Genomic DNA, 14,885 nt, shown 5'->3' on the forward strand with positions numbered 1-14,885 from the left:
CTACTTTTATCAACACCCAGTAAACGTTTGGGAATCGAGGAGACCAATTGCTGTAGTTTTGAAAGAGAAATGTTGTCCCATTCTTGCCTGATGTACAATTTCAGTTGCTCAACAGTTCGGGGTCTCCTTTGTCTTATTTTGCACTTCATAATACACCAAATGTTTTAAATGGGAGACAGGTCTGGACTGCAGGCAGGCCAGTTTAGCACCCGGACTCTTTTACTATGGAGCCATGCAGTTTTAATATGTGCAGAAAGCGGTTTGGCATTGTCTTGCTGAAAGAAGAAAGACCTTCCCTGAAAAAGATTTTGTCTGGATGGCAGCATATTGCTCTGAAACATGTACTGTATATATCATTCAGCATTAATGATGCCTCCCATATGTACAAGCTACCCATGTCATGTGCACTAATGCACCCTCATACCATCACAGATGCTGGATTTTGAACTGTGCACTGATAACAAGCTGGATGGTCCCTCTCCTCTTTAGCCTGGAAGATGTGGTGTCCATGATTTCTAAAAAGAATTTCTACTTTTGATTCGTCAGACCTCGGAACAATTTTCCACTTCGCCTCAGTCCATCGTAAAAGAGCTCGGGCCCAGAGAAGGCGCCGGTGTTTCTGGATATTGTTTATATCTGGTTTTAACTTGCATTTGTGGGCACAGTAATGAACTGTTTTCACAGACAATGGTTTTCTGTAGTGTTCCTGAGCCCATACAGTGAGTTCCACTACAGACACGTGTCTGCTTTTAATGCAGTTTTGCCTGAGGGCCTGAAGATCACAGGCATCCAATGTCAGTTTTCAGCCTTGTCTCTTGTATACAGAGATTTCTCCAGATTCTCTGAATCCTTTAATGATATTATGAACCATAGATGATGTGATCCCCAAATTCTTTGCAATTTTACATTGAGGAACGTTATTCTTAAATTGTTGCACTGTTTGCCCATGCAGTCCTTCACAGAGCGGTGAACCCCTCCCCATCTTTACTTCTGAGAGACTCGGCCTCTCTGGGATGCTCTATTTATACCTAATCATGTTACTGACCTCATCTCATCTCATTATCTCTAGCCGCTTTATCCTGTTCTACAGGGTCGCAGGCAAGCTGGAGCCTATCCCAGCTGACTACGGGTGAAAGGCGGGGTACACCCTGGACAAGTCGCCAAGTCATCACAGGGCTGACACATAGACACAGACAACCATTCACACTCACATTCACACCTACGGTCAATTTAGAGTCACCAGTTAACCTAACCTGCATGTCTTTGGACTGTGGGGGAAACCGGAGCACCCGGAGGAAACCCACGCGGACACGGGGAGAACATGCAAACTCCACACAGAAAGGCCCTCGCCGGCCACGGGGCTCGAACCCGGACCTTCTTTCTGTGAGGCGACAGCGCTAACCACTACACCACCATGCTGCCTGTTACTGACCTGTTGCCAATTAACCAAATTAGTTTTTTTAAGCATTACACAACTTTTTCAGTCATCTGTTGCTCCGTCCCAGCTTTTCTGAAACATGTTGCTGACATCAAATTCAAAATGAGCACATATTTTTCAAAACCAATAAAATTTCTCAGTTTCAACATTTGATATGTTGTTCTTGTACTATTTTCAATGAAATATAGGGTTTCCATGATTTACAAGTCTTCACATTCTGTTTTTATGTACAGTTTACACAGCGTCCCAACTTTTTTGGAATTGGGGTTGTACAACTATTGTTCAAATTCATATTTTTTTTTCCTTTCTCACTAGGAATCTGAAATACAAATTAAGTCCTAAACATTTCCTAAAAGCAAATATGAATAATTTATATCTTGCACAAGAATAATCTTTAATCAAGACTTGTAAACTAATTCTTAAAATTCCACTCTACATGTAGCACTTAAATTTAATCTTTTAATGAAAGAGAGTGCTGCTCATGAAAAAAAGCACACCCACACCCCAGAAGAGACACAAAACCTTTTAACTTTTAGTGCCATTTCCGCTGGCACATACAGTGGAGAGCCAGTGGGAGGTTTCACCATGATGGAGCTGTCTTCCATATAAACCATGATTGATTATGTTGTGGTTTAAACTCCAAGAATATTTACCTTTACAAGCAGCTGCTAACCATCTCTAACTTAGAGACTCACTAATACCAGGCTAATCAGCCTCAGTCTCCAGAGACATGTGACAGTGACAGATTTGACTGTACTACAAGGAAATCATTAATTTAATTTCCTCTAAACAATTAGTCTAATGGTGTGGAATTAAGATGGACACACACTTTAGTCACACATAGAAATGGATTTCAGCTTTTACTTGTATCTTGGGGCGGCACGGTGGTGTAGTGGTTAGCGCTGTCGCCTCGCAGCAAGAAGGTCCTGGGTTCGAGCCCCGGGGCCGGCAAGGGCCTTTCTGTGTGGAGTTTGGAGTTTGTTGTCCGCGTGGGTTTCCTCCGGGTGCTCCGGTTTCCCCCACAGTCCAAAGACATGCAGGTTAGGTTAACTGGTGACTCTAAATTGACCGTAGGTGTGAGTGTGAATGGTTGTCTGTGTCTATGTGTCAGCCCTGTGATGACCTGGCGACTTGTCCAGGGTGTACTCCGCCTTTCCCCCATAGTCAGCTGGGATAGGCTCCAGCTTGCCTGCGACCCTGTAGAAGGATAAAGCGGCTAGAGATAATGAGATGAGACTTGTATCTTGACCTTATGAGTTTGGATTTGACTCAACTCATCATGTGTCATGAAGGTTTTCAACTATTGCAAAAATTATGGCAAGAAGAGTATAGATTTATTTTCGTCTTTGTATATCCATCCCATAATCTTCCATCATATGATGTTATGTGTACAAGAGGCTATACTAATGATTCCTCTGATTATATGGTTTGTTAATTTTCTTTGTACTGCAGTGCATTTAAATTTTTGAATCTGATTAGTCAGAAGGTATAAAAGCATGGCTTGAATTTTCTTGTGCTGGCACATCTCGTCTCTATAGCTACAACTTACACATGGACTCGGCTAGCAAGTGCACAAAATACATTTTAAACAAATTGTGGTGAAATGTTCTGGGGGTTAATTAGCATTTTTTAGAAGGAGTCTCAAGTGCTTTGTAACAGTCGGAGCTAAAGCTATTACTTTAAGATTTTTCAACATGGAACTTTTAACAGAAAAGAGAGGCTGGTGAGAGAATGACAGGTTTATGTCTGCTATAAAGTGATAACAGGAACTACCTCAATTCACTGATGTTCCCCAACATAAAATGTAATGATAAACAGATAAAAAGAACATATGAACATGGTTTTGTTTAATTTTAAAAATCTTAGTGTTGGCAAATTGCTGTGGTGTAAGAGGAATACAGCATTTAAGCATGTAATATTTTAAAAATGGAGGAAAATTCAGTTTAGTAGCAATAAGTAAATAAGTTGTAGCTAGAGATGATACTGTATTAGCAAGATGACTTCATGTCAAGGCACATCCTACTACCCCGTCATTGATTTTTTTTTTCCCTGTAACAGCATGTCCTGAAGTATTTCATTCTTATTTAGTCAATATATTAGATTAGTTATGTCCTTTTGCCAGTGTTGTAGTCGAGTCACTAAACCTCGAGTCCGAGTCCAGTCTCGAGTCCCCAGTGTTCAAGTCAAGTCCAAATCATTAAAAAAAATTCGAGTTGAGTCTGAGTCGAGTCCACTATTGATCCGAGTCGAGTCCAAGAACAAGACTCCAACCGCACCATTTGAAGGTGGTTGTTTTAGCGTCATTAGCATTAGTTTGTTCCTAAACATGACGTATGAACAGGTGAATGTACTTCTCTTTATCAGGGAGTGTGAAGTATTCTGTCAGAGATGGTTGGGAGATGGATGTAAGTGCAGCAGGTGTGTTTATTAATACAAGTGAAGACAGGTAAACAATCCAGAATGGCAGGCAAAATCGTAAAACAGTGAAACAGGCAATAGGTCAAGCGAGGCACAAACAGGCTATCGTAGACTCGGCAGAATCAAAGACGAGAAACAGGAAATCAGGGATCAGGAAACCAAACAAGGAAATAAGGCTCGGTATTGTATCAGCAACGCAACTCAATACTTCGCAAAGTAAGTGTGTTTTCACAGTTTTTATATAGGCGCGCTGATTATGCCTTAATCCTGTGCAAGTGCGAATCGTTTACTGTGTGTGCGAGAGTCCGCTTGGTGCATGTGCTGTCCAGAGCATGCCCGAGAGTCTATCTGATGCACGCGACAAGGCACGCATGTGTGACACTCCTGCATGAAATTAGTACAAAATTAATGTAGATATAAATATCTTATGCCAAATTATTATGGCATGTTACAAAAAATAAAGAAAAAATCCAAGTCCTCGTCTCCAATTTACAAGTCCTAATGCAGTTAATGCACAAGTCCGGGTCATCAGTGCTCAAGTCCAAATCGAGTCACAAGTCCTTAAAATTAGGCCATGAGTTGGACTCAAGTCCGAGTCCTGGACTTGAGTACTACAAGCCTGTCTTTTGCATCAACAAATGTCCATGCTTGACTCTACTTAGCATTCGACCAGATTCAGACTTACTGTATGTCCAAAGATTTGAGATCTGACTCATACTTGATTCACGATCTACCTCATGGTCATGTCAGTGATCTGATAAGATGCATGGCAAGTCAAGTTACACGTCAATCCGAAGATACCAGTGATACTGGCCTTTCCTGCTCTTCGGACCTGCCTGAGCCATCCTGATGCCCTACTTCTGGCTGGAGTTCTCATCACATCGCTCCTATAGAGGACGGCCCCATATGGACAGTCGAAAGATACACTTAGAAGACGGCTCTTAACACATACAGTTTTGCTGCGATGGTTTAGGATTAAAATTGACATGATAACTTTAGGACTGCAGTTGTCACGAACAGTTTTGCACTCAAGTCTCCATCAATGAACAGCTGATAACTTCAACAAAATAGACTTCATGCTAAAACTATAATGAATTTCCTGCTTACACAGTTGTACTTTGTGACTATATTGGAAGCAAGTTATTTTTAATCACACTATCTGTTATCACCCAGATGAGGATGGGTTCCCTTTTGAGTCTGGTTCCTCTCAAGGTTTCTTCCGCATGTCATCTCAGGGAGTTTTTCCTTGCCACTGTCGCCTCAGGCTTGCTCATCAGAGATCAATAAATTTATTAGGGATAAAATTAGTTCATATGTTTAAAGTCTTTTTTTGTTGTTGTTGTAAAGCTGCTTTGCGACAATGCCTTTTGTTAAAGGCATTATACAGATAAACTGACTTGACTTATGTCATGGAAGATCTCCAGGCAACTCTGTAGACTCTCCAGGGCTGAAGGTTAAAACTCCTAATCTGGGATATTTACAGCTTGCTAGCTCAATGTATCAGTCAGATTAAAAGTTTTAACAAAGCTAGAAAGTTCACTGATCTGCTGGTCACATCTCTCTGATCAGGACGGACATCCTATGATAAGGATAAGAAGGTGCTAAACTCAGATATCAGCCTCTGAATACGTCTTTAAATGTGCACTGCAGGATGCCTGAGACAGAGCGGAGTGTTTTCTTGAAGGTGACAGTGCTTGATGATTCTCATGTATCTACAGAGCCTTTGTTTTTGTTGTATCTGGCACAATCCTTTATTGCACAACAAAACTGTTTCGCTTGGCACAGCTCACACCTTCATAAGGCCAGATTAAATATCTGTGACAAGCAGATGCAGAGATAACAACTGGAGTAAAAACAGGCAAGATTTCACATTTCACTTGCAAGTAAGTGGGCCGTTTTTACAGGCACCTCTGGCTGAATGTGTTTGGTCACTCAGTGCCTTACTTCCTGAAGAAGATATTGTTTCATGAAGTCTTTTCCTCGATGAGATCATAGAGCAAAGGTGACACTTTTGGAAAGTTGTGTGCATGATATGCAGCTGGAAGCTGGAAGAGATGACGAATACTCTCTCTTGCTATTTCTTTTCCTTCTTTCTTTCATTACCAGGCCAAACACGCACAACAGACATGCAGACATAACAGGCCCTCCACACATTTCCAACAAGCTCAACTGTGAGCTACTGCTCACTTACGGTACGTATCCCCCTGCTCTCGCTTATATCAGAATGCAAGCGATCGAAGGAATAGGACACTTATTATGAATGTTGACTTCAACAAATAATGAACCCTGAAACAAGTAAAGAGCCGTGTCTCTCCCCAGGGATTTCAAACAGCATCCTGGCAGCAGCAAGAGTCCTTACTAGAACTAGAAAATATGACCACATCACTCCTGTCTTATCCACACTGCATTGGCTCCCAATCAAATTTCGTATTGATTATAAAATACTACTATTGACCTTTAAAGCACTGAATGATCTCGCACCACGGTACCTGAGTGAACTTCTGCTCCTCTATGACCCACCACGCCTACTTAGATCAAAAGGTGCAGGCTATCTGCTGGTACCTCGTATAGTGAAGGGTACATCAGGGGGCAGAGCCTTTTCTTACAAAGCCCCACAGTTATGGAACAGCCTTCCAAGTAGTGTTTGGGAATCAGACACAGTCTCAGTGTTTAAGTCTAGGCTGAAAACACATCTGTTTAGTCAAGCCTTTTGTTAATGGTGTTTATGAGGTAAAGGTGTAGATCTGGAGGGTCCTCAGACATAGAGTGTTTTGGTAAACTGGGATGTATGGATGCTGTCAGTCCCCACTCGCTTGCTCACTCGAGTTTGTTGACGGTGTAGTGGCTGGCTGCTTTATGTCCCGGGGCTCCCTCATGCCTGTGTTACCTTCTGGCTCTCCCCTTTTAGTTATGCTGTCATAGTTAGTTGCCGGAGTCCCTGCTTGTACTCAGTGCAATATGTATACTGTTCCTACTTATTCAGGCGACATTGGGCATACCTAACAACCTGTGTTTTCTCTCCCCCCCCCCCCCAAATCTGTCCCTCTGAGCTACATGTTGGTCCTGGGATCGAGATGCTGACCTTTTCTGCTCCTCGGACCTGCCTGATCCATCCTGGTGCCCTGTGTCTGGTTGGAGTCTCATCGCATCGCTCCTGTGGAGTCACACTTGGAGGATGCTCTGGACTCTTACAATAATGCTTTTATGGCTGAGGACTACAGTTGACTTGCTAACTTTCGGACTGCAGTTGTCATGAACAGTTTTGTACTCAAGTTTCCATCAATGAAGAGTTTATAACATCAACGAAACTGACTTCATGTTAAAACTGTTAATGTTATAGTCATGTTGTCTGTTGTTGCCCAAATGAGGATGGGTTCCCTTTTGAGTCTGGTTCCTCTCGAGGTTTCTTCCTCATGTCGTCTGAGGGAGTTTTTCCTTGCCACCGTCGGGGATAGATTAGGGATAAAATTAGCTCATGTTTTAAGTCGTTCAAATTGTGTAAAGCTGCTTTGCGACAATGTTTATTATTAAAGGTGCTATACAAATAAACTTAACTTGACTAAACTGTCATTTTGAAATAGCATTTTGCTTCTTGAAATAGCATCAAAATCCACCCTATACAGTATGTTTCGTAAATGCATTCAGTCGGTAAACAGGAAGTCGATGTGCGACAGACCTGAAAACGGTATACATGGTATAGAGCCCCAAGCTGAAGCTCGGGACCAAATATCAAGCAGTTGTGATTTGTAGTTGCTGAGAAAAATGTTATGAAAATTTTGTAAATCCACGCTATATGTTTTGTAAATACATTCAGTCGGTAAACAGGAAGTTGATGTGCGACAGACCTGAAAACGGTGTACACAGTATAGAACTCCAAGCTGAAGCTCGATACCAAATATCAAGCAGTTGTGATTTGTAGTTGCTGAGAAAAGTGTTACGAAAATTTTGTAATTCCACGCTATATGTTTTATAAATACATTCAGTCAGTAAACAGGAAGTTGATGTGTGACAGACCTGAAAACGGTATACACCAGGGGTGTCCAAACTGATCCATAAAGGGCCGTGTGGCTGCAGGTTTTCATTCCAGCCATGCAGCAGCACACCTGACTTGGCTCATTCAATCAACTGAACTGTCTTCATACAGTCAAATACTTGCAGCCACATCCAGAGGAAAGGAAATTTTAAAATGAGATCTCTTCTCTTTCTCAATTGTTTCTCCTAGACAATAATGAGATCATAGTGATATTAAAATGAGATTATTGCTTTTGTCTCCTGCTTCTCAGGTTTGTCTCTGGAGCAAAAGAGTTAAGTTATCTCATTGTAGACTCCCTTTAATCTACAAATGAGTTCTCAACAATGTTTTAAATAATGCTCAGTGTTGACCAATTTATACATCTCATACTTTACTCAGGCTGATCCACCAGAGAGCTCTCTCTGTAAATTCACACAATTCTCATTTCAGATCTATTTGGTGAGTCTCAGATTAGGCTCCGTCAGTTTTGTAAAAGAGGTCCCTACACAATCTTGAACCATTCTCATTCTAGTCATCTCAGTTTAGTCCTTTTTTGATTTACAAAAGAGATCTCAACAAAGGCTTAAACAATACTCAGATTAGAGGTCTGCACAGGACAGAATTTTCAGTCCCGCTCCCGCCCGCTCCCGCATTGTGCAGTCCCGCTCCCGCCCGCTCCCGCAAAGAATTATGATTTTCAGTCCCGCTCCCGCCCGCGCCTGCCATATTTTGTCCCGCTCCCGCCTGCAAATCCCGCATGATGCAGACGTTCGCGTTATTTCTCATGAAAGTTGAAATTAGTCAACTAATAAAACAGTCTTAGTTGTGGCTCAGTTGACTAAGGCGCCATACCATAAATCTGGGGACCGGGGTTCGATTCCGACCTGAGGTCATTTCCTGATCCTTCCCTGTTTCTCTCTCCCCAGCTCATTTCCTGTCTCTACACTGTCCTATCCAATAAAGGTGAAAAAAGCCCCCCCCCCCCAAAAAAAAAAAAACCTAATATCTCTTTTGTGACTCCTACATGTCTCATCTTTTGCTGCTTTTATTTCTCCTAAGGCAAAATTAGGAGAAAGAACTGTGACAAAAGTAATACTTAAATGATCCTTAAAAGAGAATCACCATTTTGTCTCCTGAGCAATAGAAGGGATACAAATGAGAAACAAAATTTTCCTCTGGGCACCCACCCTTGATTAAAGGGTGGGTGTGTCAGTTGATTGAATAAGCCAAATCAGGTGTGCTGCTGCATGGCTGGAATGCAAACCTGCAGCCACACGGCCCTTTATGGATCAGTTTGGACACCCCTGGTATACACGGTATAGAACCCCAAACTGAAGTTTGGTACCAAGTGGCTTTGTGGTTGCTGATAGAAAGGGTGTTTCAGACAGACAGAGATATGGACAGACAGATGGACAGAGGTAAACCAGTATACCCCTGTCCTTCGGAGTGGGGCTATAATGACTGGACCACAAAATGTGTATGTGTGTGTACTGTATGTTTGTTTGCCTTCATGCTTTCAACCCTCAAACTTGACCTGTCCAGACAGTGGAAGTACGTATAGGTATCTTTGTGTAATTGGGAAAACTAACAGTTCTTAACTAACCTTATATATGTAGAAGGTTATCACAGCTACGACTTTGTCTTATGCCATTTCACACACAGAAATTGGCTGCCAGTCAAAAAATAGCCCTTTATACAGCACATTCTTTTTGTTTTCCCCACAATGAACTAGACATACTGTACGGTATTTTGTCAGGTATTCTAATATTTTCTCAGCTTATCTAATATTTTGTTCCAACAGCATCGGAAAGTTTCTACATTAAGAAGGAGTTTTAGCATAAGTGAGACTGGGCACAAAAAGTTGTTGCTTTTTACTTGAATTGTGTGCTAATGTAGGTAAGAGATACTAAATCAAGGTCATGACGTGGTTTCAATGTGACTTAAGTTAAATGTCATAATCGTGCGTAACTGGGACATGCCTCAAGCGAATTTTAAAGTTTGACCATGCAGTGGTATGAAATACAGTGGCCTTTAAACGGCTGGTGTATAAAGGTTTTCTCTGATTCTCAGAGCTCATTAATCTAAGACAGAGTTTTTCCTGGTCTCCCTTTGCCCGGCACATATGTTTTCCCTACTCCCAAAGAACTGCAGTCATTGGCAAAATAGTCACATTATTTAGTCACAATAAGTAATTTTTTTAATATAAAATAAAAGGGCGGCATGATGGGTGGTGTAGTCATTAGCACTGTCACCTCACAGCAAGAAGGTTCTGGGTTCGAGCCCAGTGGCCGATGGGGGCCTTTCTGTGTGGAGTTTGCATGTTCTCCCCGTGTCTGTGTGGGTTTCCTCCGGGGGCTCCGGTTTCCCCCACAGTCCAAAGACATGTAGGTTAGGCTAATTGCTGGCTCTAGATTGACCGTAGGTGTGCATATGAGTGTGAATGGTTGTTTGTCTCTGGTGGGGTTTACATTAGACCGTATCAGCGGATCATCAGATTAACGTTTTTAAAACGATTAGTGTGCACACAGCAACACCAATACACGGATACGCTCGGCTCCGCAGGCATCCTGCGCTCCAAATCACTCCGCCCTGAACAGCGAGTGCCCTCTGGAGGGTGCGCACTCCGGCCCTGCGCAGCTCACAGAGCGCGCGAGTGAAGTGCACGAGCCATGATTCAGGACTGAGCCGCTGTGTGTGTGATCCCAGCGCATATCACTTACCACTTGCAAGTGGAAGGATGGCAAGCCTAAAGACAATCATAACTACACAATGGGCAGTATTTGCATCAGTATTTGCAGTATTTTCATACTTTTATACTCTTTAATGAAAGGTGATACAAGGCGGAAGTCTGCGCTGTTTTTCAGCAGTCGCGTCACATGACCAACGCCAGCGAATCAGGAAGGTGGATGTCACAGTGACGTTGTCCAATGACGACGCCAGCTAGAGCTCAGCACAGCGTATCCACGTATTCTCAATGTTTACACAGCACCGGACCAGACACGATCTAGATTGAATACGTGGACCTGGCAGATTCCCGTTTCCCGGCGTTTCCAGGCGGTTTAATGTAAACGGACAGTGCATCCGCGAAGAAAACGAGACAGATACGGTCTAATGTAAACTTGGCCTCTGTGTGTCAGCTCTGCAATGATTTGGCGACTTGTCCAGGGTGTACCCCGCCTCTCGCCCATAGTCAGCTGGGATAGGCTCCAGCTTGCCCGTGACCCTGCACAGGATAAGTGGTAATGGATAATGGATGGATATAAAATAAAAGACCAATTTACCGCATAAAAAAATCCTTTCTATACAGCATGTTTCCAGAATGGCATGAAAAATGTCTTTTTTTTAAATCTATTCCTACCCCTTATATTTGCATGCATATTGATGGCCTGCCTTGCTGTCAATGATATATACTCTCACTGAATATATTTGTCATATACAAGCCTTTAGTTTTATTTATGCCTCTGTGATCAGTAAATGTGTTTTCAGTTTCCACTGGAGCTCCATCCCAGGAGACTCTGGTGGTACAGAAGAAATATAATAAAACCACCATATTGCAATAACGAATGATTTTCACATTTCAGAACTCAAAGCCAAATAGCCTCAAACCACAAGCTTATGACTGTATGTCTGTTTAATCAGCTATAAATTTCTAGGGTGGAATACATAAGCAAAGGCATTTGCTTTAGGATGTGTATAGTATATACTAAACAGCACTTGTACATACTATAAGCTATTATACATACATATACATATAATACATACTATTTCTTTTCATCCTTAGGTTATGTATTTGATGAACAGGACAGGGTTAAGCCGAGTAGCCCTGGTTATTAAAAATAGGGGAGAAAAAAATTATTTTTTTCTGCTAATAGGAACCATTTGTCACAGCATACAACTCCCCTGCTGTTTTCTGCTCACTGTCTTACTTCAGATGGACAGTCTCCTTCTAGAAAGTCTTAAGACCACACTTTCCTCCTGGGCTTTAATCAGGTTAATGATCAAATCTGATCTGCAGTGGCCTCTCAGCAGTTCTGGAAGCCAGCGTAATTGCCCCTTTGCTCTAATCTCTGCACCAATCCAGTAACTCCTGACCTTTTTCTTTTACCACTCATCAGGCGCTCAGAAATTCGAATGACCCCTCACCCACACCCTCATCCAGGACTGACCTCTGCAGATGAGTCCCTCCTTGCTGAGCGTCTGCTTGCACACTCCACAGTGCTTGCTCTTCTTAAACGTCTTCACCCGGAACGTGTGGGAGTGAACGGCCTCAAAATCCTCTGGCTACAAAAAAAAAACAAAAAAAAAAACAGAAAAGAAGATTTAAATCACTTACGCTGTATAAGTTAAATGATACGCTGTATCATTAAAAAAAACAAGTAATATGATAAGAGGAAGAAGAAGATAAGAAGAGGATAAACATTAGAATCCCAGTTGTTTTAAATATCAGATGTTTTAAGAAAGAAAGAAAGCACAACTTTATTCATCACACACTTGTGAAATTCCTCTCTGCATTTAACCCATCTGAAGCAGCGAACACACACACACATGCGTGAGCAATGAGCACACACACGTACCCAGAGCAGTGGGCAGCCATGCTAACAGCGCCTGGGGAGCAGTTGGGGGTGCTCAAGGGCACCTCAGCCCAAGGCCGTCCTATACCTAACCACATGTCTTTGAACTGTGGGGGAAACCAGAGCACCCAGAGGAAACCCACGCAGACACGGGGAGAACATACAAACTCCACACAGAAAGGCCCCCACCAGCCACTGGGCTCGAACCCAGAACCTTCTTGATGTGAGGCAACCGTGCTAACCACTCACACCACCGTGCCACCCGGTAGTGTGAGTGTAATTAACAGCTGAGAAATTATTACGTCCAGTTTAATACAGACAAGCTGGCAATGTGGATGTAAAGTACCCAGTACGGGGTAATAGACATTTGCTTTCCCTTTCATTATTCAACATGGCTGAAGCAAAATTCCTGGAACCCATATAGCCAGTGCTGAACATTTCCATCTCATGCACCAGCATACCATATGACAGCTCTGACAAAATGAGCATGTCAGGCATGCCTCGGCTTGAAAATGTTGAAGTAGTGCAATGGAGCACTATCATATATCTATAGTACCATATTAATCTGATACCATATCAGTGTAGATGTCATTGTGTCAACTAATTAGAGTCATTAAGTACTCACAGACTCACCATCTCAAAATCTTGAAACTTTGTCATTGTGTGTAAGCTGTCTAGTTGTTAAAAGGGATTGATGTCAAATAGGCCAATTAGCCAATCTTTAAGCAGCAAAGCTGTTCTAGTAAAATTCTAGTAGGTTGTTATTAGAACATTTAGGAAGCATTGAATACATAAGAAATAATGTTTAGCAAGCCAGTCACTACTGCAAAATAAACCCTGAAAGAGTGATCAGGTCTTGCATTACCCTGAAATGGTTTATTTAGCAATAATAACCAGCTTGCTGTACACTATCCTGCTTATTACACAGCGACTTAATCAAGAAATTAATAATTTTGGCACAAAGTATTGATTTAAACATGATTCGATTGCTTCCGTTAATGACACAGTCCGAAGCAACGGCTTGTTATACATAACAGTCTGTAGATAAAGAAATAACAGACCGTAGAATGCTGCAATTGACCAATCAAAATCAAGTATTCAAATGAGCCATGTAATAAGCTTGAAAAAGTGCTTCACAGTGTTATTTACACTCACTCATTTGGGAGTCATTTTTATCCAAAGTGATTAAAATTAAAGGTAGACTGCCTTTTAGATTTTTCAAGTGGAGGTCATAAAAGAATTTTCCCCGACACCGAATTATTTTTGCTTAGTGGACCGAAAGCTACTGAATTCAAATCACATACTTCCAATTTTATTTTTTTTTAATAGAACAATTAATGAATTTACAGCCACATGGCCCTAAATTCTCTGCTATTTTTTCCTGCTTCACCATGACCCAATTCAAGATACTACGGTACGTCATGCATCACGTGGTGGGCTTTCCCCATTTGTGCAAGGCATTGTGGGATACAAATTTGAAACAGGAGAGAAAAATGGAGGACGTGGATTTGCGAATGAAACTTGAAAAGCCAACTACAGTAACAGAAAGCGAGAAGAAAAGACGTTATGTTGCGAAGGAAAGGAAACGCAGGACCAAACTAATAAATATCGGTGGTCAGTGAGCACCTCGTTGTGATCAGCTGTTCGTTTAGTGAAAAATGATGTAACTGCCAGTGCACGGTCAAAGGTAAACCTGTAGATGGCAGTAATGCAATACTGTGGATGTCAGCTGCCGTAAAACCCAAAAGAAGAAGAGAAAGGTAAACCTGCGCATGCGCATACGGACTTCCTCTGTCTGCTGTTTGACTGCGTGAAGTGAGCGATTTCATGCACATTATTTGCTCGGGAATCCCCTCAAATTAAATAACTTCCCAGCCACAGAGTGGCCTGTTTTTTTTTTTTTTGGTTGGTTGGTTGGTTGGTTGGTTGGTTGGTTGGTTGGTTTTTTGAGATATTACAGAAATAAACATATGTCACAATGACCAAATTTCAGAGGGAACTAAATTTCACCAATTTTATGAAATCGAAAGGCCGTCTTCCTTTAAGTAAAGAAGATTAAAGGCCTTGAGCAAAGGCCTAAGTATGGCAGCTAGGCAGTTGTGTTTTTTCAATTCAATTCAATTTTATTTATAGAGCACTTTTAACAATGGTCATTGTCACCAAATTCAGATATAAAATTTTAATTTATTTTTTAATTAATTAATGTATTTTTTTCCTAATAAGCAAGCCAGAAGCGATGATGGCAAGGAAAAACTCCTTGAGGTGACACGAGGAAGTGTGATTATAAATAACAATTGCTATAAAATCAAGCAATGCTATGTGTGTTAAAATGAACTTTAAAAGAAGCATCATTTGTTTTAAGTTTAAGTTTCTTGTGTCAAACTGAAGTTCTCAACTGTTCAGTAATAGAGACTTGAGTGTAAACTGTTTTTAGCAATTGCTGTCT

The 14,885-nt window shown here is 41.6% G+C and overlaps 1 protein-coding gene across 13 annotated transcripts in view; it reads right to left on the bottom strand.

Annotated features, from left to right (window-relative positions):
* tns1b (tensin 1b) overlaps window positions 1–14,885 on the bottom strand; it is a 476,125-nt gene that overhangs the window by 240,394 nt on the left and 220,846 nt on the right. For all 13 annotated transcript variants that reach the window (XM_060930311.1, XM_060930314.1, XM_060930305.1 and 10 more), the window contains exon 2: window positions 12,035–12,149. In XM_060930311.1, coding sequence (XP_060786294.1) covers window positions 12,035–12,149 — 115 coding nt within the window. The remainder of the gene's footprint in view (window positions 1–12,034; window positions 12,150–14,885) is intronic.

This window comes from Neoarius graeffei, chromosome 9 (genome assembly GCF_027579695.1).
Source record: "Neoarius graeffei isolate fNeoGra1 chromosome 9, fNeoGra1.pri, whole genome shotgun sequence".
Taxonomy (NCBI): domain Eukaryota; kingdom Metazoa; phylum Chordata; class Actinopteri; order Siluriformes; family Ariidae; genus Neoarius; species Neoarius graeffei.